Raw genomic sequence first — 24,092 nt, forward strand, 5'->3', positions numbered from 1 at the left:
TAGACAAAATCTCTCTCTCCAAACTGGAGGCACTAACTCTACAATTTCCTATCAGAATGAGCCAGTTCTGGCCTTGGAGGCTTCCTTGTGGGGCCCTTGCCTTTCTTTGTCCTCTCTGTATGAGGAACGCATGGGAAAAAAGATGGTGCGGAATGGGAAATTAGACTGATAACGCATGACAGCGAGTGGAAATAGTCATGGCAGAGTTGCCGGGCTGGGCCACTCATAACCATAAAATGCACAATTAGGCTCTCACCACACGCCTGTGAAGAAGTACAGGGATGCGACAACCCAAACTAGGAACCCAGATAGTGTATAGCCATCTGGAGCTGGGAGACGTGTCTACAAATAGCCAGGACTGGCTTGCCCACTTCCTGGCTCCCTCTGGCTACTCCCAATAAAAATCCAATATTTATTTCTCTGTTGCAGAGAGGGAGGGAGGGAGAGAGAGAGAGAGAGAAGAGAAGAGAAGAGAAGAGAAGAGAAGAGAAGAGAAGAGAAGAGAGAGGAGAGAGGAGAGAGGAGAGAGGAGAGAGGAGAGAGGAGAGAGAGGAGAGAGAGAGGGGTGGTGAGGACATGAAGCCGACTCAGAGCAGAGCACAATGGAGCACAGTATTCTGCCTTCTCAATCCCCTTTTATTGGGCTGGTTGAGTGTTTTCTAACAGAAGAACTATAGAGTGACCAGCGGCACAGATGTAGCCTGCAGGTCTTGGCTGGAGGACAGAGACATGTGCAGAAGGATAGAGTTGCGAGGCCCGTGGCACTGGCTGAGAGGTTGTGCCTGGCACATTCTGTGTCCAGCACAGCAGATTATTCGTCATATATTTGAAATGGGGCATTTTTGAAAGGAAAGGGGCACATAGGTCATTTTTACAAATAAGGAAGAGCTTTTAGGCCTTGTGGGGACCTCGCCAGGGTCTCAGCTGCTGCACCAGGGCTAGAGGCCCTGCCTCGTGACATGGATTTGCATGGAGCAACATGGTATGACAGGCACAGAATGGGCAGCGCCCTCGCCTGTCCTGGGTCTCAGCATCCAGACAGCTCTGTCACTTCCCAGGCATGAGGCCCTGGGTGAGTCCCTGCATCCCGCTGAGCCTCCGCTGTCTTATTTACAAAGAAAAGTTATAGTCAGGCATGGTGATCCACACCTATAATCCCAAGTACTTGGGAGGCAGAGACCAGAGAGTCGCAGGTTTGAGGCCCGACTCAGCAACTTAGTGAGACTGTTTCAAAATAAAAATAAAATAGGGCTGAGTGTCTAGCTCAGTGAGAGCATGCCCCTGGGTTCAATCCCCGGTGTGAAAAGAAAACAAAAGGAAAGTTAAGTTACATTCAGAGGATCAGATGAAATAATAACCGTGAAGCACCAACAGTATGGAAAATATTTTTTAAAAAGAATTTCTATCTTGTATTCTGCTGTACTCCACTTGAAAGGTGCAAGAATGCTGACTTTGAGGGGATTTAGAACACATCGGGGTGTAAGGAGACAACTGGCTGTGGAGCAGAGATACTGAAAGAATTGTCACAGCTTCACTGACGATGCTGAAGTTTTATAGTGAGAAGGGGAATCGGCTTTAGCTCTGGTATTTCTTAAATGTCACCCCATCTTCCAGAAAGGGTGTGACCTTGGCAGTCCTCCTTTTGGGGAATAAAGAAAGTTAGGAAGGATGGTAGGAGATAGGGTGGAGTAGTCTCTTGCATGAGAATGGAGACGAGGGTGGCCCAGCAGGCGTGAAGGAGAGAGGGAGCCCAGGGTCCTGCCCGCACCCCTGTCTCCAGGGAGTTCCAGAGGTTGAAGTCGGGAAGAGAAAGAAAGAGAAGACAGATGATTTTGCCTGTGCACTAATGGATTATATTACTCTACCTTTTCCAAAATTCTTCATTTTCAAAAATTACCAGAAAGCTCTCAAGGCTTTTAGCTTGAAAAAAAAAATTTCAGAGTACAAATATGAATTACCACGATTATGTCATTTAATGTCAATGTCATTCATTTTTTAACACCAAAGGCAAAAATCCAATCGCCGTGTAATATTCTCTGCTTACTTCCTATTCATTGTCAGTAATTAGGAAGGTGTTCAACTCCTGTTTATTGTGTTTTACCCAAGTCATTAATGCAGAGATAATCACAGAAATCAACTTGAACTCTGAAACGACTCATTGCTTATTGAAGTTGGATTTCTTATTTTTTTTTTTTTTTGTACTGAGGGTTGAACCCAGCGGCATCCTATCTCCAGGTTATACCCCATCCCTTTTTATTTTGAAACAGAATCTTGGTAGGTTGCGGAGAGTCTCACTAAGTTCTTAAGGCTGGTGTGAAAACGGTAATCCTCCTGTCTCAGCCTCCTAATTGCTGAGATTACAGGTGTGCACCACTGCACCCACCTCAACCACACCAAAAATACTAGGATATTTCTTTGTAATATGAGAAATCAACATGCCAATTTGCATAATAAGTCAACAAAGTTATGTAAGCATGTAACCTTCTAGGTGTTAAATAAAATAAACCAGAAAGATAATCTGTCTTCTGGTGACTGATTAAACACACCACAAGGATAGAGAAAGGAACGCATTAAACAATTGTACTAACATGGAACGTATTTATAGAGCATACGTCTGCATCCAAGACAAGGATATATTTTAAGTGAACCCTTAGGGACAGCTTATGGCTATCTTTTGCCGAGACAGGGTGGAGTGTGTCTGTCATTTTAGGAAGAAATTATAAGCTGGTATTTGTTTGTGGTTCCTTTCTTTCTTTATTGCGGAAAATATGGTTTTTGTAGTCCACACAATTTACTTTGTCTCTCTTCCTGTCCCTAAGGTTGTAACTTAGTCGGTAGAGATTTTGTGCTATTTTGATACAGAGGTCCACAACTTCCAACTTGGAAAGATATCCAAACACTCAGAGGATCGTATCCCATAAACACAGCCCTTTGTTTCCTATGTAGTTAAGTTCTTCTTTTCTTCTTGCCAGTAGAGCTGACCACACTCCTAGAGACAAACAACTCAACTGAAATATTCCATAGACTCTCAGCTTTATATTGTGGCTTTTGGTTTTATATTGGACATTAAAAAAGAAAAAGCCAATTAGTGCGCATCCTAGTCCTCCTTTGTAGGCAAGGTGGAATGGAGGAGCCCAGGTACCACCGCCCGCTGGCTGACCAGCAGGCAGGGATGAAAACAGCTAAGCCGTTTGCTCTGTCCCTCTTCTTCTGAGCCTACTGCCTGAGGTTGTCCATCTGTCAGACCAGCTTTGAAATGCCTGCTTCTGGGTTTGGCTGCCTCTCTTTCCCCAAAATTCTCTTCCCCACCTCCCTGGGATAATGTTCCAGAGTTCGCCAAAGCTTTGCTGTGTTTCCCTTTGTTATGACAAGCCCCACCTGGGGTTTTCTGATTGCTCTTCCTCTTCCTCCTAAGGCTAAAAATCATTGTCCCATGATGGCTGAGTCATCACATCTTCCTCCCGCTTCCTCTGGTTGCATTACTAGGACTCAGCTGCGCGGCCCTGACCCCTTTGCGTTCATTTTCTACAACTCTTTGGTCATGCATTTGCTCCCCAAATTCCTTGAGGGTGAGATACCCACTGCCGCGTCATGGTCCAGGGCCTCCTCCCTCTTCCCTGAGTCCTTATAAAACCATCCCAGCCTTCCTGTCCCCACCCTCCACCGCATGAGCACCACGCACCCCTCCACCCTTCCTCGGCCCCTTCCCACCTGCATCCCTGAGGACCATGCTCCTCAGCAGCTTCCGATTTCCTGAACTTCCTTTCTCTATTATCTTTCTTCTGTTACCCTTTTTTCTATTATCCATTGTTCACGAGTACACACACACGCGCATGCACACACAAACACACACACACGCATGCATACACACACACACACACACACACACACACACACAAACACACGCCCTGGCCTGGCCTCTGATCTCATCTGGACTTTCACTTCTCCCATCACTCCTTCACCTGGAGATGCCCTGCATCCTGCCTCTGCCAGGACACGCCTGCCCATCTTTAACTGGAGCCACCAGCATCACCTCCGCCCAGCCCTCCACGCAGAGGGTCCTCTCTCCTTAATTCTCCCAACACATCCTCCCCAGATCGCTGTTCCAGGGTGGCCTCCTGCGCTCTAATGATCACTTCACACCTGTAGCCACCCACCGTAGCTTTTTAAGGGAAGGGCCGTGCCTCACTCAGTGTGGATTCTGCACCTTGATGGCTGGCCTTCGCAGGTGCTCTGCGGTAGAAGTGAGTCCTCAGTGGCCACAGTGGCCTCTGGTTTCTTTACTGTTTGCTTACCACTGTGATTGGAGTTCTCCCTGCACGGTTGGCTCTTCTCTGTGCTGCGCAGCTCATTGTCAGAGGGGAAGGGAGTGAGAGTCTCCGCACCCCTCTCGCCCACTGCATGGCAGGATAGCTGGCAAGCTGGCAGAGGGAGAAGGCGTCTCCACCCCACAAATGCCGCCGTCCCCCGTGCGCGGCCAGTCTTCGAGGCCGCCCTGTAGGTGTGGGGCTCCACGGAAGCTCCAGGACTGTCAGGAAGGAGCGCCCGTGAGTCCTTGCCCTTGGAGAACTTGCATTCAGAGGGGAAGAGGTAGACCATATGCAGAATGAGTAGATGACACAGGAGGCCAGCTGGTGGCAATTGCTGGGAAGAAAAATAAAGCTGAGGAAAAAAGTGTGCCATGACGGCTGCTGCAAGTAAAAGGGTCAGGGCCGGGGGTGCGGCGGGGGGAGCACTTGCCTAGCATGTGCAAGGCCCTGGGTTCTCTCCCCAGTATTGAAAGTAATAGTAACTATGAAGATATATAAACATGTATAAAACATATGTGTGTGTGTAGGCGTGTCAGAGGCGATAGTTGAGCAAAGACTTGAAAGCTGAGAAGAGGGGAGCCATGTGGGTGTTAGGGGGAGAGGACTCAGGCAGAGACAGGGGCTGAGTGTGGGGCACAGAGGGCGTGAAGGGCGGGCACGGCAGGGTCACAAGGTCCCTGACCGCTTTGCCCGGGGATGGGGATGGTGTGGAGCCTGGGAGCTCCTGGCCCTGGAGGCTGTGCAGAGGTGGCTCGGGCTGTGTGCAGGTGGGCAGAGGTGAAGCATGGCGCGGCTGGGTTACTGTCGCAGGAATCGGGGCAAGTAATGGAGTGGAAATGATGGGAAGTGTCCAGGTTCTGGATATTTTATTTTATTTTATTATTTGGTGGTACTGGGGATGGAACCCAGGGGCTTTCTACCTCTGGGCTATACTCCCAGACCTATTTTATATTTTATTTGGAAAAAGGGTCTCACTAAGTAGCTGAGGCTGGCTTCGAACCTGTGCGACCCTCCTGTCTCAGCCTCACAAGCCCAGGGATTACAAACTTGCCCGCCACGCCTGGTCAGGTTCCAGATATTTTAAACACAGAATTAACGAAATTTTCTGGCAAGTTGGATATGGGGTATGAGATAAAGGAGTCTAAAATTTGGGAGCTAAAGAAGAGAATAGGGAGGTAGAAAGAGTCGCCGCTAAGCTTGAGCTGCTTAAGAGATACCAAGTGCAGACTTGGCAAGAACAGGGATACAGGTAGTGCTGTGCGATCTGGGATTGAGGGCCACCAGGCTGGAGAGATGCACCGTTGGGCTCACACAGGTAGAGGTGACATTTAAAGCACAAAAGGTCCTGAATGTGACTAAGAAAAGGCCGTGAGCATCAAACTTCCAAAACAAGAACGCCCGGTAAGACTGGAAGATCGCAGGCTCGAGGACAGCCTCAGCAAATTAGTGAGACCTCTCGAAAATATACTATATAAACAAAGAAAAATACTATGTTAAAAAAAGAAGTCATTCTTCAAAGGATAAAAATTCTGTTGAGTTGGGTTGTTGCATAAATCAAGCCTTCTGTCTCCTCCTTCTGATGGTCTGTTTTTGATATATAAAAGGAATCCGTCTCCCACACGTTTTAGTGGAGTTATTGATGTATCATTGACATACGGTGGGCTGCATGTTTTTAAAGTATACGGTTGGAGAAGTTTTGACATGTGTCTGACGCCCGCGCAATCAGTGATAAGACCGAGTATCAGAACACGTTCTTTGAGTCATCTCTGCTGAGCCCCTTTCTGTCTCCAGCTCTGTGCTGGGCAAGACTGGGATGTGAAATCAACCCCTGACCCTGCCTCCTCTGCTCGCCCTGATTTCAAATTCTGGCTTTCCTCATCCCCTTCCCTAATCGCAGCCCCATTTCCAGGCCTGTCCCGAAGGCCTTGCTCAAAACACTCTGCGGCTTGGTTTCCAGGGGGTCTCGGGTGGGACATGGTGAACATCTTGCCACCCGTGTTACTGTTTTAAACCTGGAAGGAGTGAGGATCGGAGACCCTGCCATGCTTTAATCGGTGCTGATCCAGGCAGAAGCAGAGCCCTGTTCCTTGGAGCGTGGAAACCGCCCAAACAGTAGGCTCACTCGCAATCTTTTCTGTTGGTGTAGTCAACATAATAATTACCTCCTGCCGAAAGCTTTCAGAAATGATTCTGTATCCAATTAGAATTTTTGATTTGACTCGCAGATACATCACATCTTCATTTCTGTAGCTGCTCCCAATGCTCTGTGCCCTGGAGATATTTTAGAACTCCCGTTTGCTGTGGTCCTTTCTTTTTAAGGTTCTGCATTATTTCCTGTGACAGTGTTTCCACCTGGAGGCTTGTAGGCCTTGGAGTGGGACGGCGGCAGGATGGGGGAGGTGCTTCTTGGTTTGGAGTCTCTCTGGCTTCTTTCCACGCCTCCCAGTTTCCCTTCTTCCCCCAGCCCGTTCCCCACCCCCACTGTCAAATGGCATTAGGTGACAAGGGAACAGCTCTGAAACTTGCTGCTGCAGCACAATCGGGCTCCCCAGAAGCAGGTCTGGGGTGGTTCACGGGGCAGCCGGCCAGCCCTGAAACCTCCCACGAGATGAATGGAGAGAGGGGCTGCCAGGGCAGCTCGTGCAAAAGGGAGAGGTCCCTGCCAACGACGTGCTGCCGGAATCCTTTCCAAAGAGCTCGGTTGTGTAAACATCAAGGCAGCAGCCTCCAGCCCAGATGTCCTGCCCTGCGCAGATGTCAGAGGGGCTGTCAGAGTTTCCCTTAATGTAAGCACCACAGCTTCCCAAGCTCTCTCTGCTTTTTATTGCAAAGGAGCGAGGGATAGCTTTCTACCTCCCTGAGTTGAGACGTGATGACCGCCCTCCAGGACTAGTGGTTTCCCGTTCTGGAGCCCTGGGAATCCGCTCTGATGTGTCACTAGGGTAAGCTGTCAGGATGGGGTTCTTCCTGCCAAACATGTAGCGCTTGGCACCTGAGCACTGGGGCCCCTGGACTCAGTCCTGGTATAGGTCCAGCTGCTTTGTATCCCATGCAGAGTCTGCAAAACAAGTGGATGGGCGCGTTATGTCAATACCTGCTTCAAGAGCCACCAAGGACCCAAGTGTGGAATTTGCAAAGCTTGCAGATGGTCTAGAATGCTACTTTCTAACGGAGAGTATGACTATTGTAATTCACAAAGAGGATCAGTTAGCAGGAGGAAAGCCCATTCCCAAACTCTTACCTGTGTGGCTACTGATGACAGGTTGGTGGATGCTAATTCTGCCAGATGTGTGATCATGTGGGTATATGAACTGCAAAGAGTGCACATACTTCTGAGCCTGATTTATGGAGTATGTTTCTTTCTTTTTTTTTTTTTTTTTTTTTTTTGAAGTACTGGGATTCCTGGAAGCCCTTCTAATTACGAGATACATTCCCAGACCTATTTTTATACTTTTTTATTTGGAAACAGGGTCTCTTAAGCCAGCGCAGCTGGCTTCGAACCTGCGTGATCCTCCTGTCTCCGCCTCCCAAGCGCGGGGATTACAAGCGTGCGCCACCACGCCCGGCTGGAGTATGTTTCTATAGAATAAGGAAATATACTTGGGAGACAGGAGGATTGCAGGTTTGTGGCCAGCCTCAGCAACTTGGTGAGGCCCTCTAGAACTTACTGAGAACCTGTTTCAAAATAAAATAAAAATAGGGCTGGGGGTGTAGCTTAGAGGTAGAATGCCCCTGGGTTCAATTCTTAGTACCCAAAATAACAACAAAACATATCTTATTGAGTGCAGATTAGTGTGTCTAGTACCTGTAGCATGTAATTACCCCTGAATTGACCTCTAAAGAGAGATGCTATTCAGATATGTATTTACTAATTCATGTAAAAATAGTTACGAGCACCTCTTATGGCAACCACATCGGTCTATGTTATTTATACACATACTGTCATTTTAATGTCAGTAAAGTACAAGTACAACTGTGGTAACAGGGTATAGTAAGGCTCATGATTGTAAATAATCCTGTGCCGCCTCCCACAGATCACAACATAAGCAAAAATAAATATGAATTTAAAACAACACATTGATCGGCCATCGTTGCTCATGCTTGTAATCCTGGTACTCGGGAGGCTGCAACGGGAGGATCGCAGGTTCGTGGCCAGCCTCAGCAACTTAGTGAAGTGAGACCCTTCCCAACTTAGTGAGACCCTGTTTCAAAATAAAAGAATACAAAAGGTCTGAAGGTGTGGCTCAGAGATAGAATGTTTCCGGGTTCCATCCCTAGTGCCACCAAAATAATAATAATAATAATAATAATAATAATAATAAATAATATAAAGACACATTGAATTAGACGTTGGAGCAACATAGGGACATTCATATTACCAAGAGATGCCACTGATACTTTTGGTTATGGAACACGTGAAGAAACTACAAAAACAGTAGCAGGCATACGGTCCACACAGCTTTCATCTATTTTATTTTTAAATTTTTGGTGCCAGGGATTGGACACGATAAGCAGATGCTTTACCACTGAGCTACCTCCCAAGCTACACCCCTAGCCTTATTTTTCATTCTTTATTTTGAAACAGGGTCTCACTAAGTTGCAGAGGGCCTTCACTAAGTAGCTGAGGCTGGCTGCAAACCGATGATCCTCCTATCTCAGCCTCCCAAGTACTGGGATTACAAGTGTGTGCAACTGCGCCTGGATCAACATGGTTTTTGGGGTTTTTTTTTTTTTTTGGTGGTACTGGGGTTCCTGGAAGCCCTTCTACCTCCGGGCTACACTCCCAGACCTATTTTTACATTTTCATTTGGAAACAGGGTCTCCTAAGCCAGTGCGCGCGGCTGGCTTCGAACCTGCGCGATCCTCCTGTCTCTGCCTCCCAAGCGCGGGGATTACAAGCATGCGCCACCACGCCCGGCTGGATCAACATGTTTTAAATGAAGGATATTTGGTTGCATGTTGATGCAAAGGAAATTGGTGGTGTAGAAGACTAGAAAAATGTGCCTGTGCCTATCGGTACGCAGCACAATTTTTTTAAAGCCTTCCAAAGCATATTTGAATGTGCACATTGCTTCTTCAGACTGCTTATAATATTGTAACAGGAAACATTACAAGTAAATATATCAGCTACTACAATAAATATATTTTTCTTGAAAATCTTGGTTATAGGGATGCACATGTTTTCATGTCTTGAATGCTACCGTTTCTTGGAGGGGAGGTAAGGGATCTTGAAATGTATCTGTCCGGCCTTCCTCCTGAGTTCAGTAATCCCTTCTGGAACTCCCCTGGCTGTTCATCTGGCTTTTTCTGATCTCTTACAGTGATAATAAGGCAACCCATTCCATTCTGAGCTATGATGACTGTTTAAAAGTTCTCCCTTTTATTGAATTTAAATGTGTCTTCTGGAACTTGCACTCAACTGATTCTAAGTTTTGCTCATCCAAGAAAAAGCTCTCCTTTCTCATTCTATGCATACCAAATTAGCCAATTCCTCCAGCTGTGGCCAGGACAGGCTTGTTTCTACCTGTTCTCTCTGTAACCAATAAGAGCCTCGCGTTGCACTCACAAACGTGACTTGTACGGTCACTTTACCACTAGATCCTTTGATATTTGGTCACCTCTGCCGTTTTCCCCATCAGTCCTGGGAAGTCGTGGTTTCTGGATCTTTACCCAATCTTATGACCCTTCCTCGGCCTTCTCCAGTTGCCTTCACTTCCTACCTAAAACATCGTACCCAAAACTGGACACAGATTTCCAGAAGTGGTTTAACCAGAGTACAGGATGCCTCGGAATTCCCTTATTTCGGATGCTGTGCTTCTGGCATGAGCTATGAGTAGGACCCCAAACCGTAAACAGTATGATCCCAGTTCTAAAAATTTGAAGCTACCATCCAACCCTCTTCGTCATCTGTAAATTCGATAAGTATGCCTTCTGCGTCTGTTTACAGCTCACTGGGGGAAATAACATATATTGGGAAAGACAGCTTATATTTTAGTATCACTTTACAATTTTCTACATGTTTATATATCCTGTTAGGCACTGAGCCCCAGCGCTTGCCTCTGGAACCCTCTTTCCAGGCTCCCCTCAGTTCTCCCTCACTAAACGATGAAATTGATTGGAAAACAGTGTTTAGTGGCTCTTTACAATTTCGTCAGTGATTTAGCCATCCTCAGGCTGGGAGCCTCCTTCTGTGTCTCATGAGCGGGTTCTCCAGCTGTGGTGCTTACCGCTCCTCGCTCACCCACATGCCAGCCTGCAGCTCACTGCACAGCAGACCTTTCTGGAACATGCTGTGTTCTCTTCCATTCCAGGGCTTCTTACATCATATTGCCCCCGCCAGACAATATCCGGTTCTCGAGTTAACACTTTCCCATCAGAGTCTTGGCCAGTCCTCCAGGTGGGAAGGAGGGTCCTCTCACCTCCACCCCAAAGCCTCTTATACCCAGCACCATTATCACACCAATTACTCTGCAACTGCCAGTTAACTAGGCTCTTTCCTCTGCCCATGGAAGACACAGAATCTTCTTAGGTAAAGAAGCAAAATCGTGTCCCTTCTTATGTGTCTACTAATACACCTGGCACTTGAGTGAACATACATCAGTGTGAACATTATTACTTATAACCCCTAATTCCATTTCTCTTATTCATTAGAAGAAATTTCTAGAAGAGAAATGACTTTACTAAAGGGGATTAACCCTTTAATCGTTTGTATTCTAGTTTTATTTCCTGTAAAGTATTAGCGGTCTTCCAATTAAGTTGTAACTATCTACTAGTCCAATAGTAGTAGGTGTGTGTGTGTGTGTGTGTGTGTGTGTGTGTGTGTGTGTGTTGAACTCAGGAGCATTCTACTACTGAGGTACACCCACAGCTGTATTTTTGTTTTTGTTTTTTGCTTCTTTTTCTTTTTCTTTATTTTCTTTTTTATTTCTTCCTTTTTTTTTCTGAAATAGGGTTGTTCAATGGAGGAGCTACATACGAATATGTGTAATAGCATAAATACAACATAGTTAACCTGGGCACTCTCTCTTGGGAGGGGAGAAGGGAAATGGAGGGGGACGGGCATGAAGCACAATCTAAATGTACACCACTTTCAATATGTTCCACTTATAAAAAATAAAAATTAAAAATTAAAAAAAAAGAAATAGGGTCTCGCTGGCTTGTTGACAGTCTCACTTCATTGCTGAAGCGGCCCTTGAACCTGGGGTCCACATATCTCAGCCTCCCAAGTACGAGGATTATCAGCATGTGCCACCACACCCAGCCCCTAATTTATCTTGAAACAGGGTCTTCCTAAGTTACTGTGCACTAGCCTTGAACCTGCAATCCTTCTGTGTCAGCCTCCCAAGTACGGGAATTACAGGCATGTGCCACCACCCCTGGCTTAATAATTTTATGTTTAACATATTCAACCCCTCATTATAGTTATCATCCTCCCAAATTCGCATTTGCTGTTCCTTTCTATGAAGTAGAATTATTATTTTAGACTCATTTTAATGTAGCCAAATTATAATTTTACCTATAGCTTTCATGCTTAGAAAGGCCTTAAAAATGATCACCTACCTGTTTTTGGTATTTAACTTCCTGAACCATCTGGGATTTATCTTAGGGGAAAGTGATGCAGTCGGTTTATATTCTTTTCATAGTTAACGCTCCCATGTCCTTTCTGGATTGAGGAGTTTGAAACAAAACAGGAACTGGAGTTCAGCAGTTCATCCTTGAGCAAAAATACTCTAGATGCAAACAGTAAATTCAGTCCTTTCTTTGCTTTTTTTTTGCTGTGAACATTTCTTTAAAGGATCTTTTATTGTCCTAGACTTTCATTGTTTTATCTCAGCTTTGATCTTCAAACTCTGTCCCCTTCTCTTTTTGTGTGCTGAAAATATTCCTCACAGGTTATACACCTTTGATACTTTGTAAATGTCACACCAAAATGTCTTGGGAACCCTGTGTGCAGATTCTTTTGTTGTTGTTGTTGTTGTTGTTGTTGTTGTTGTTGTTGTTGTTGTTTTATGTCTCAATCTTTACTTTCTCATTTAATTTTATTTTCCTTATGTTATAACATTTTTACTTTTTTTTTTGCAGTACTGGGTATTGAACCCTGGGACATTCTACCTCTGAGCTATATCCCCATCCCTTTTTTTTATGCTTTATTTTAAAACAGGATCTTGCTAAGTAGCTGCGGCTGGGAACCTGCCGTCCTCCTGTGTCAGCCTCCCAGGACTGGGATTCCAAGCGCGCCACCACACCTGGCTAACATTTTTACTTTCGCTTGTTTGTATTGTCGTGCTGGGGATAGAATACAAGGCCTTGTGCATGTTAAGCAAGCGCTCTACCACTGACCGCATCCCCATCCCCATTTTTATTTTTATTTAGTTTCTGTTCTTTACAACAATATTCTTTTAGGGACATGGAATTAACCTTATCTCTTTTTTTTTCCCAAATGTATCTTTTTTTTCTGGACTTTTTAAAACTCTTCCTTGAATTTAGGCTGTTTAACTTTCCTTTTCTACTCTTAAAAATTCCAAGTCCAAGCCAGGCGTGGTGGGCATGCTTGTAATCCCAGCATTCGGGAGGCTGAGACCAGACCCGAGGATCGCGGTTTGCGGACAGCCTCAGCTACTTAGTGAGGACAGCCTCAGCTACTTAGTGAGGACAGCCTCAGCTACTTAGTGAGGCCCTCTGCAACTCAGTGAGACCCAGTTTCAAAATAAAGAATAACAAATAGGTCAGGGGGTGTAGCTCAGAGGTCGAATGCCCCTGGGTTCCATCTCCAGACCCCCCCCCCAAATACAAGTCCAGGCCCCAAAACAAAGGAAAAGATAAGTATTTGCCTTTTCTTTTACAAGAGGCATCTTTTAAACAAACAAACAGACAAAACCCAACCTTTCTGTCACTCAGATCTTGAAGCCAGAATTCACATGCCAAAGACAGGTGTTATTTGCTGTCATCCTTGCTTGCTTTGAGCAGACGGTGGGGCATAGGTGGCAGCACAGATTCTTGCTACTTCTGTGTAATCTGTTTCTTCGGGGCTCACACCTCATTCCACTGCCTGCGCAGGACATCTGTGTGCTGTGAATAGGAATTGCATGTGTACATACGAGCACATGTATGAAGGTGAGTGTGTGCAAGAATAGCACCTGAATATTTCCCCACCCACCACACATTGGAATTCCTAAACCCTTTCGTAAGCCAACTCGGGTATGCCTTACTCAGTTCTCTGTGGTGACCCTGGGAGCCACTGTTGCTGGGGAACCTAAAAAAAAAAGTGTGGTACTGGAGGTTGTAACCCAGAGGCATTCTCCATCTGAGCTACATCCCCAACCCTATTTTTTTATTCTTTCTTTTGAAGCAAGGTCTCACTAAGTTGCAGAGAGCCTCGCTAAGTAGCTGAGGCTGGCCACGAATCTGCAATCCTTCTGTCTCAGCCTCCCAAGTACTGGTATTGCAAGCGTGTGCCACCACGGCTAACTTTTATCCAAGTTGTAGATCAGAGAATGGGGCTCCCATTGGTGCTGTAACTTACAGATGTCTCTCTCACTAGCAAGCGGTAGAGCTGAGCTAAGGGTCTGCCTCTTCCACACTGCGGGCCCAGCACCCTGGCTGGCAGGGAGAGTGAGGAAGTCACAGAGCTTGGCCCCCAGCTTCCAGGTCCCTGGGCTGCTGGGGACAGGAGGGGGCCTTGTACCTGCAGCTGCCTTCCTCTGCCCAGTGAACCTGGAAACCGTGGAGAACACCTGGCAGAGACTGTAGCTTCTCTGGTCCTTTGTAAAAAGCTGCACCCGTGGAAGGGCTGGTAAATGTACTAGCAGGAGGGGCCGGGAGCGAGGCGGACATCATGTCCTGCAGTTGCACCAGATAGGGGCCAGGAAAATTCTCCCGTGATCAGGAGAAAGTGTGGGGGTCAACAAGGCTGCGGCCCTCCAGAGGCCTGAGGCCTCCATTGCCACTGCCCCCCACCCGCTGGTGCCTCTGTGGTGCAGCGCTCTCCGGGGTGGCTGGGCGCAGGCTGTCTCTCCAAGGCCCCTGCATTTTTATCTCCCAGAGCCCATCTCCTCACCCTTAGGTCAGAGGCAGACGCAGAGAAGGAGATTGCCCACTCACCTCTGGTCCGACATACTCCAACCCAACCTGGGCCTTCCAGATCTGCGATGCACCTGCATCTTCCCTGCGGAGACCTCGGGCTCATCATGATGTTTTGTTGACAGGTGGAGAGTGTGCCCTTCCTCTCCCATAGCCCACGGCTGAGCCTGAGGTTGTGGTTAACTGTCCCTGAGGTCACCCCAAACCATCAGTGACACCTCATGGGCGTATCTGCCTCCTACCTGCTTGAGTTTGTGCCTCATCTTCTAAACTTTAGGCTCAGAAATTGATTGATCACATGTTCTGCTACTCAGCCAAGCAGAATCACACGGAGGGGGCTAAATTGATTGTCTTATAGGCCACGTGGCTTGAAGGAAGGCACGCACGGGCCGCTGAGTCCTCAGAGCAGCGGCACTGGTGCTGAAGCTGCTCCCCCCTCAGCCCGTGGCACCAGGACTTTTCTTCTTGCTTTCCTCTTGAGACCCAAGTAGCGGCATCTCTAGAATACTCTTGCAAAGATCCTCAGGTGCCATGCTGCCCCAGTTAGGACAGGAAGGTTGAACTTTGAAGAGTACACCGCTCATTCAACTTCTGTGTTATATTCAGGGCGTGTGAATTTGTTTCTAAAACAGCTGCTCCAGAACCTTTATCTGAGTTTTATAAACTGCAGCTGCATTCAGCAGCCAAGTGCCTCCCTCCGGCTACGGCTACGTTCTTCTAAATGGGGGAGAGTTCTGATAAGGTGGAATAATTTGCCAGAGGTCGTGGAGAAAAACAGGGACAAGGTCAGTTTCTCTGAATGAGACTTCTGGTGTGCAGGGCTTGTATTTCCTCTCCTTCCACTATCATCTGATTTTAATATAATAGCAGTTTTTTTAAAGTGAGCTTGAGATACATCAGACAAAGGGAAGAATTATAATGAAAATAGACATTATCCCTTTAAATTTTAATGGTTATGAGCAGAGGTTTTTTTATGCCCACTCTTGTTACATCCGTCATTTCTATGGTACAAGTCAGGAGAGGGCAGGGAACTGATGAATACTTGGTAAGAATTTTTAAATTGCCCAAAGTCCTTCGCGTCTGTGTACTGACTGTCAGCTCGCATCTCTTCAGTTGCCGTGAATGTGCTGCACACCCCATCGCTCCTGGCTGGGAAGTGCTTTGTGAGTTTTGAGGTTTTGTGATCTTGCAGCTCTTTGGTACCCAGACTGGCTCTTAAGTGGAGTGACACTCTGGAGGTGACCCAGAAAGCTGGAGCTCCAACAATGTCCTGTGCTGGGAAGTTGTAGTCATGGCCTTGGAATTTCCTTCGGAGTCGCAAATGGCCTGGGTCAAGGGGCAGATTGTGAGGTGCTGCAGTAATGCATCTGGCATCCTGGGATGAGGCCTCGCGGCTCGAGGGACCTTGTGCCGGGAGGATTCGCTGTGAGATGCGGTTCTCCGTGTTGGGGGCTTGGCTTGGATGCTTAACTCTGAACTTCCTGTTTGATGGTAACATTTTTAAGGACATTTCAGGTTGTTTTAGCGACTCTCGATCCTTTTCCTAAATAAAACATGACTTGAAGATGTTAATGTTTTGTTTTGTGACCCTCTCGTGAGTCATTAATATTTCTTATTGCATTGTCTCCTAAATTTATTGTCTCAAAATTGAAAATGAGTCACAACTTGGTAACTTGCTTTGCACAGAGACATAAACAAGTAGGCCTGTGGTAGCTGGGCTAAGCACCCTTCCTTGTGGGCGGGTGAACGTTAGTCTAAGAGCCGCCCTCCTCTTGCTCACTCCCCTCCCTCCTCAGCCACCCCCGGGTCTCCACCTAACAGGCACAGTGCAAATTGGCCTCAGGATACTGAGAAAATACAACAACATGCACTGACTTTTGTTTTTATTTTTATTTTACTTTTTTAAAAATTTACTTTCTTATTTTTGCTGTCCTAAAGATGGAACCCAGGAGGTCACCAGCGCTCTACTACTGAGCTACAGCCTCACCTCTTTGCATATATATATTTGTGGTACTGGGGTTCCTGGAAGCCCTTCTACCTCTGGGCTACACTCCCAGACCTATTTTATACTTTTATTTATTTTTGGAAACAGGGTGTCTTACGCCAGCGCGGCTGGCTTTGAATTTGTGCGATCCTCCTGTCTCAGCCTCCCAAACGCGGGGATTACAAGCGTGTGCCACCACGCCCAGCAATATATTTATGTTGAGGCAGAATCTCGCTAAATTGCCCAAGCTGGTCTTGAACTTGCAAACCTCCTGCCTTAGCTCCCAAGTTGCTGGGAATACGGGTATGTGCCACTTTGACAGGTTTAATTTTTATTTCAAATCTTACATTTTCTTCGAAATTCATGATCTGTTGCCTTAAAATGGATGTATTACGACATGTACAACTGTTTTGCTTTTCTATAAAAATATTATAAGCAGTGAAACTAGGATTATTTCTTCAGCACTCTTCCTGTCCATGTATATACCATGGTATATAAATTACTTGGTGAAGCTAGGCATGGTGGCGCATGCCTATGATCCCAGTACATGGGAGGCCAAGATAGAAAGATCGCAGGTTTCGCCTCAGCAATGTAGAGATTCTCAGCAGCCTAGGGAGACCCTATTTCAAAACAAAAAATAAAAAGGGCTGGGGGGGTGTGGCTTGGAGATAGACTGCCCCTGGGTTCAATCCCCAGTACCACAAAATAAATAAGTAAATAAATAGAGAAAGAAAGAAAGAAAACATGGAGAGAAGGCATCTAAGCAGTGGCTAAATCTAAAAGACAAGGAGAAAAGGCAACTTGGGAGGTGGATGAAAAGGTGATCATAAGAAGCACTTGCCCGTGGGGCAGACCTGGTATTGGAGGAGGAAATATTCTTAAACATATCTGTTGAGGAATGTTCGAGTTGCCTTTAAGAAAAGGCTTGCCAGAGCCTGAATCCTCCGCCTTCCACATCCCTGTGTGGTGTGAGCAGCCGAAGGTTTGCAGAGTTGTCCTCCCATGACAGTTTCAAATCTGAGCCTCAGAAAAAGCAAATCTGAAACTGGGGTGCCCTGTACTTTTCCCTACAAAATGCCCTCAAATTGCCAAATCCTCTTTGCTCGCTGTTTTCATTGTTATTTGTTTGGTTGGCAGTGTCCCAACGAGGGCACTCCCCTGCCACATTTAAACAGTCATCTCTCCCACCATCTTGGCTGTTGTCAGGCTATCACAGCCGGGCACCCTCACACATAGATACCTGTAAACCCCCTTTCCTGATTCTGGACTCCCCCAGTCACTTCTGGGCATAGCTGGCTTCCTATTAATTCTGTGTCCACAGAGAGAGAATGTGCCAGGCATTCCATCTTGAGTATTCTGGCCAATGTGACATTCTGAGCCTAGTTTTTAAATGAATAAACCTAGCCGGGTATGCCAGCACAGCCTTGTAATCCCAGTACTTGGGAGGCTGGGACAGGAGGACTGAAGATTTGTAGCCAGCCTCAGCTACTTAGTGAGGCCCTCTGCAACTTCGTGAGATCTTGTTTCAAAATAAAGACTAAAAAATAGGGCTAGGTGAGGGGGTAGCTCAGAGGTAGAATGTCCCTGAGTTTAGTCCCTACAACCACAAAAATAAATAAGTAAACAAACAAACTTGATGTTATATGTTAACAGTAGAGGCCATCTCTGGCAAATTTGCTGAGTAAGAATCTCATCAGGCTCCAGTTCCCGTGTCTGACTTTAAACAGTCCTCACTCATCTTTCTAGATGAAGTTTCTTGTTTTTTTTACTCTCCTTTAACTAAAAAGAAGGAAGAAGAAGGAAGATGAAGAAAAGGAGGAGGAGGAAGAGGAGGAGGAGGGGGAAGAAGGAGGGGAGAGGAGGAAGAGTAGGGAGAGGAGGAGGAAGAGGAGGGGGAGGAGGAGGGAAAGGAGGAAGAGGAGGGGGAGGAAACAAGTCGTCCAATAACATTCGGCTGGGCGGGGTGGGGAGGAACCGCCCACAGCCTGCTACCCTATCGCATCCGCTATTTTTATTAGTGCTTCCTAATCCCTGTCCATGCGCATGACAGTTTTATTGGCTGCTTTAAGTTACAAGTGTTATTTCATATTCTGCTAGGCTCACTTAGGAGTAAAATCATAAATTTCTTCCCTTATTTATGCAGTCTTCATGATTCAAAATTAACAGTAAGGCTGGGTGGGTTGGGGAGGACACCTCATTTTCAAAATAGTGTTTTTTCATCTGTTCCTTGGAGCCACCCAAGCCCCTGGCGGGCCTACGCTTGGAATAGGATGGTATTGCAGCAAGACGATTTATGGTTGGTATGGTTGCCAGCTAACATCTCCAAAGGACTTCCTTTGTGGGCCCTGCCAGGCTTCCACTTGTCCCTGAGCAGCTAAAAATGAAAAATGAAAAAAAAAAAAAAAAAAAGGAAGGCAGCATTATTTTACAATTGTTCTTATTCAGGAAAAAAATTTCAGCATGCCTGGCAAGCCAAGCCAAGCCACAGATGTCTCTGTACACACCCACCAGGGTGAACCTTGTCTGAACCGGTGATGAAAACAGGCTACTCCAATCTTCCTGGAGCAAACAACAAACAGGTGTCCCTTGGAGAAACAGACCACAGCCACATGTCAGAAGAAAGTCACAATGATTCAAGCAAGACTTTCTGTTCAGACTCTGCTTTGTGTCTGCTTTCTGCTGGTAGCTTTTGCTTTCTACAGGGAAAGCATTAAAATCTGGAACATGTTTGCAAATGCCCCAGAAACAGATACCAACATCTCCATGTATATATCTCTTCCCTTACACTGCAGAGCAGACAAAGCAAGATTGCTTAATTTGATGAGAATTTTATTTTCCTGATGAAACGAAGACCCTCAGGGTAAATGTCTAAGCCTGAACTTCACCGTGCTTTGAAATAGTTTAAGAAAGTGATGTACTAACTCTTTTTCTATTACTATGATTACAACTTCTTTTGATGGTGTGATATCTTTCAGATACAATTTATTAGGATCTGACTAAGTAGTTTGAATGCACGTGTACACCTTCAACTTTATATTTCAGGCTTTGCATTTCGAAGACCTAAAGGACAAGCAGCATGTTTTCCCATAAAACTCTTCCTATATTCACTCTTCTGGAAATTTTCTCGATCCTGCGATAAATGGATTTTTAGAAATGTTTGGGATAATATGCTGGATGTTTGTGTACTTTTCTTCCTGAACTTGGGTTCTGTTAATCTTTCTAATGTGAGCTGAATTGCTCTAACTCTAAAATTTATTCAAAGTGTCTATGCACTGCTTTATTGATATTTGAAATCAACATTTTTGGTGTATTTTTTATGAAGGAATTGTTTGTACCTATTCATATGGTAACACAGATTTTGGGTTAATTTAAAATCATTATGGCAGCCAGACATGGTAGCACATGCCTGTAATCCCAGGCTTGAGAGGCTGGGACAGGAGGATTTCAGGTTTGCAGCCAGCCTCAGAAATTAAGCTGGGTGTGGTGGCACACGCTTGTAATCCCAGCATTTGGGAGGCTGAGACAGGAGGATCACATTTCGAAGACAGCCTCAGCTACTATTTAGTGAGGCCCTTTGCAATTCAATGAGACCCTGTTTGAAAATAAAGAATAAAAAATAGGGCTGGGGGTGTAACTCAGAGGTAGAATGCCCCTGGGTTCCATCCCCAGTACCACAAAAAAAAAAAAAGAAAGAAAAAAGGAAAGAAAAGAAAAAAGAAATTTAGTGAGGCTCTCTGCAACTTAGTGAAATCTTGTTTCAAAAGTAAGGCTGAGCCAGGTGTTGTGGCGCATGCTTGTAATCCTTGCGCTTGGAAGGTGGAGACAGGAGGATCACGCAGGTTCAAAGCCAGCCTCGCTGGATTAAGAGACCCTGTTTCTAAATTTTAAAAAGTATAAAATAGGTCTTGGAGTGTAGCCTGGAGGTAGAAGGGTTTCCAGGAACCCCAGTACCACCAAAAATAAATAAATAAATAAAAAGTAAGGCTGAGAGTATGGCTCAAAAGAATGCCCCTGGGTTCAGTCCCCAATACACACACACACACACACACACACACACACGTGCACACACACACACACACACACACACACACACACTCATAATGGTTTTTATTGAACTTGATGGGGAATAATTGAAATGAAAATTTTTTGAGTTTTTGTTATTATTTTGCATAGATCCTTTTAATTAAGTCAGTTAGGGTGCCTACTATGTGCAACATGGGTGGATTCTCATAGGACTTGAACCTCTTTTCCTATTAAGTCATTTAACACTGGAAATTGGGTTCAAAGAATAATAAAAACTACATCGATCCATCTCACGGTGCCTAGGTGCCTAGGTGCCTGCTCCGGCTGAGTGTGCCGAATGACAAGCCTTTGGGCTGAAACTTCGCCTCACCTTTGGCCTACTTCATTTGTTTATTTTAATTTTTATTGGTGCATTGTAGTCACACATCTTAATGGGGCACAAGATGGTCGAGGCCTCAGAATGCCCCCTGGCGCGTAGAAAGTGCTCAATAAATACTTTCAAATGAGTGCACGGGCAAAGGCACGAAGGAGGCAGTCCTGCCACTTCCTGGCCTTACGTGACGCCAAGTCCTGGGGCAGGGGGAGCGCCACGCAGCCGAACGTGCCTGGTGGAGCCCAGCATAGGCACTGCTGACGTCCAGACTCTCAGTGACCGCCATTTCTCTTCCCTCTCAGATGACGGAGGGCCGTCGATGTCAAGTACATCTCCTTGATGACAGGAAACTGGAACTCCTGGTACAGGTAAGCCATTTCGGGTCAACTTTCTAAGTTCCCCCTGAGAGTTTTTGAATCAGAGTTGGATTCAGTGGGGGACTGATGGGGAGATGTCAGCTGCTTTTAAATCTCTATCTTTAAATATGTGGGAGTGTGGCTGGGACTCGCTGGGATGTTTTTGTGTGTGTGCTATTCTTGTTCATTCTGTTTCTGTGCACCCTGTGCCTCCATGTTCAAGGCCAGATATATTTCTAACCTATTGTTAAGAGTGTCTAGAAAAGGAAATTCCATAACTGCCTTTAGCTCTTCTCTCTGCTCGGAAGGAGTTAACTATAATGTAACCTAAATAATAACTCTGGCTGTAACTAAAATTGATTTAGTCTCCCTGGTTCAGTGGGGATAGAACACCGTTCATTCTTTGCCATTTAAGCTGAGAACTTAAACTGAAATCATAATTACAGTCGTGAAGAAAGAGGAATAGTCCCTGTGCCCTGGCCTCCCTCTAAGGGCCAAGTGGCCCCTTTCTACCTCTATCGCCTCCATCCCTGGTGGATATCACCACCATTGTTGAGTATCTGGCGCCAAGACACAGGAAATTATTCAGTTTCTCCCCAAACTGAGAACACACCATGGTCAGAGAAATCATCAGCATCACAGCCCCTGGTCTTGTTCACCTTCCTCTTGAAAAGGTCTTTATTTTACTGAGATCCTAAAGAATGGGGACTGATTTATTTATTTATTTAATTTTTTTTGGTGGTACTGGGGTTCCTGGAAGCCCTTCTACTTCTCCGGGCTACACTCCCAGACCTATTTTTTATACTTTTTTATTTGGAAGCAGGGTCTCTTAAGCCAGCACGGCTGGCTTCGAACCTGCGCGATCCTCCTGTCTCCGCTTCCCAAGCGCGGGGATTACAAGCGTGCGCTACCATGCCCGGCTGAATGGGGACTAATTTAAAGAGCTTTAGAATCTGTCAATGAAGCCCAACTTCTATAACTCCATTTGCTTGAGATTCTCAAGTGTTTGTCTCAGGTTCGTAGGGTGTGACGTCTCATCCTTCATGACACAATGCCATGAAGATGCTACAGTCCATCGGCGTACTGGAATGGTGGCCACGTGTGCACTCCTGGGAAATGGATACCTTCCAGCAGGGGGTTCACACACCAACACTGTCTATGTCACCTGTACCTGCGGCTTAGACCTGAAAGTGTTCAGATTGCAAACTTTCAGAGTTGAGACAGGAATATAACAGCTTTCGAGGCCAGCCTCAGCAACAGCTTCAGCAAGACCCTGTTTCAAAGTAAAATATAAAATAGGGCTGAGGGTGCAGCTCAAAGGTAGAATGTCCCTGAGTTTAATCCCCAGTACAAAGAACAAAAGAGTTGATTCTAAACTGGGTGTCATGGCACATACGTGGAATCCCAGTACTTGGGAGGCTGAGACCTGAGAGAATTCAAGGCCAACCTTAGCAATTTAGTGAGTCCCTCAGCAACTTAGCAAGACTCTGTTACAAAATTTAAAAAAAAAAAATAGGGTTGGGAGTATAGCTCAGAGGTAGAATGCCCCTGGATTCATTTCCCAGTACAAAAACAAAACAAAAAAAAAAGAGTTGATGCTAAGGCTTTATAAACACAGTGCAGGAAATGGAGAAAATTCATTTTGTTGAATTTCTTTCTAGCATTTTCCATAATTATATTTCTTTTATAATAATTAAGTTATTATTATAGGATATATATAATTAAGTTATATAATATATAAGTTTATATATGTTATAATAATAAGTTATTGTAAGTTATATATAAATTAAGTTATATATAACTTATATAATATAAATTAAGTTATATATTGTATTATTATAATTTATTATTATAAAAGAAATATAATGTATGTATAATTCCATTTTATTTTTCCACTTAACATTATCTTTCACTAGCATTTTTCAAGTCACTAAGAATTGTCATCTTTGCTAAAAGCTGCACAAATTCCAGAAATGGACATACTAGTATTAATGTAATTATTTACCCATCTGGGTACACTTAGGTATTTTTTAATAATTTTCCACTATTATAAATTTTTGTTCTAATTATTCCTTTGCATAGAGTTCTTTAATAAAGCCAGGCGTGGTGGTGCACGCTTGTAATCCCCGCGCTTGGGAGGCTGAGACAGGAGGATCACGCAGGTCCGAAGCCAGCCTCAGCTACTTAATGAGGCTCTCAGCAACTTAGTGAGACCCTGTTTCCAAATAAAATATAAAGAAAAGGTCTGGGAGTATAGCCCGGAGGTAGAAAAGCCCCTGGGTTCCACCCCAGTACCACCAAAAATAAAAAAATAAATAAATAAAGAGTTCTTTAGTATCTTACATACCGTCCTTATTGGACGAGATTCTCCGGCCTCCAGTTTCACTGAAAGTCAGGTCTGTGGTTGGGTGAGTGACACTGTACTGTTGGATGCGGGACGGGATGTTCTCAATTAGCAGAATCTCTCGCCAGCCAGCATTTGATGCTTCACGCTGTTAGGAATCAGTGCAAAGAGTATAAGTGATTGGTCTCCCTGGGGTATTTTAATTTTTTTTTTGTACTGAAGATTGTAACATCCTCAGCCCTGTTTTATTTTTTTTATTTAGAAACAGCATCTTGCTAAGTTGCTGAGGCTGGCCTTACACCCGTGATCCTCCTGTCTTAGCCTCCTAAGTACTGGCATTACAGATGTGCACCACTGTGGCCACCTGGTGCATTTTATATGCTTTTTTAAAAGCTTGTGGAAGAAGCCACCTTCTAGAACAAAGACGTCAAATAGCAGTTCACTTACAGCACTTTGGCCAGCCAGCCTTAGGAAAGTATGAATGGGGGCAGTTGAAATGGTTGCATAAAAAAAATGTGTTTAATAACTGGTGTGCACAGTTTGGGAACAATTATTTTCAACCTGGAAATGTTGAATTAGGTCAAGCAAGAGACACGCATGCTCTCCTGCCCCTTATGGAACG

At 45.3% G+C, this 24,092-nt stretch overlaps 1 protein-coding gene across 6 annotated transcripts in view; it reads left to right on the forward strand.

The window, feature by feature from the left end:
• Nucleotides 1–24,092, forward strand: part of FRMD4A (FERM domain containing 4A) — a gene marked incomplete at both ends in the record, with an annotated part of 621,402 nt that overhangs the window by 404,470 nt on the left and 192,840 nt on the right. For all 6 annotated transcript variants that reach the window (XM_080717053.1, XM_080717052.1, XM_080717050.1 and 3 more), the window contains one exon: nt 21,073–21,138. In XM_080717053.1, coding sequence (XP_080573179.1) covers nt 21,073–21,138 — 66 coding nt within the window. The remainder of the gene's footprint in view (nt 1–21,072; nt 21,139–24,092) is intronic.

Source organism: Muscardinus avellanarius (genome assembly GCF_963383645.1).
Source record: "Muscardinus avellanarius genome assembly, chromosome: 20".
NCBI classification, from domain to species: domain Eukaryota; kingdom Metazoa; phylum Chordata; class Mammalia; order Rodentia; family Gliridae; genus Muscardinus; species Muscardinus avellanarius.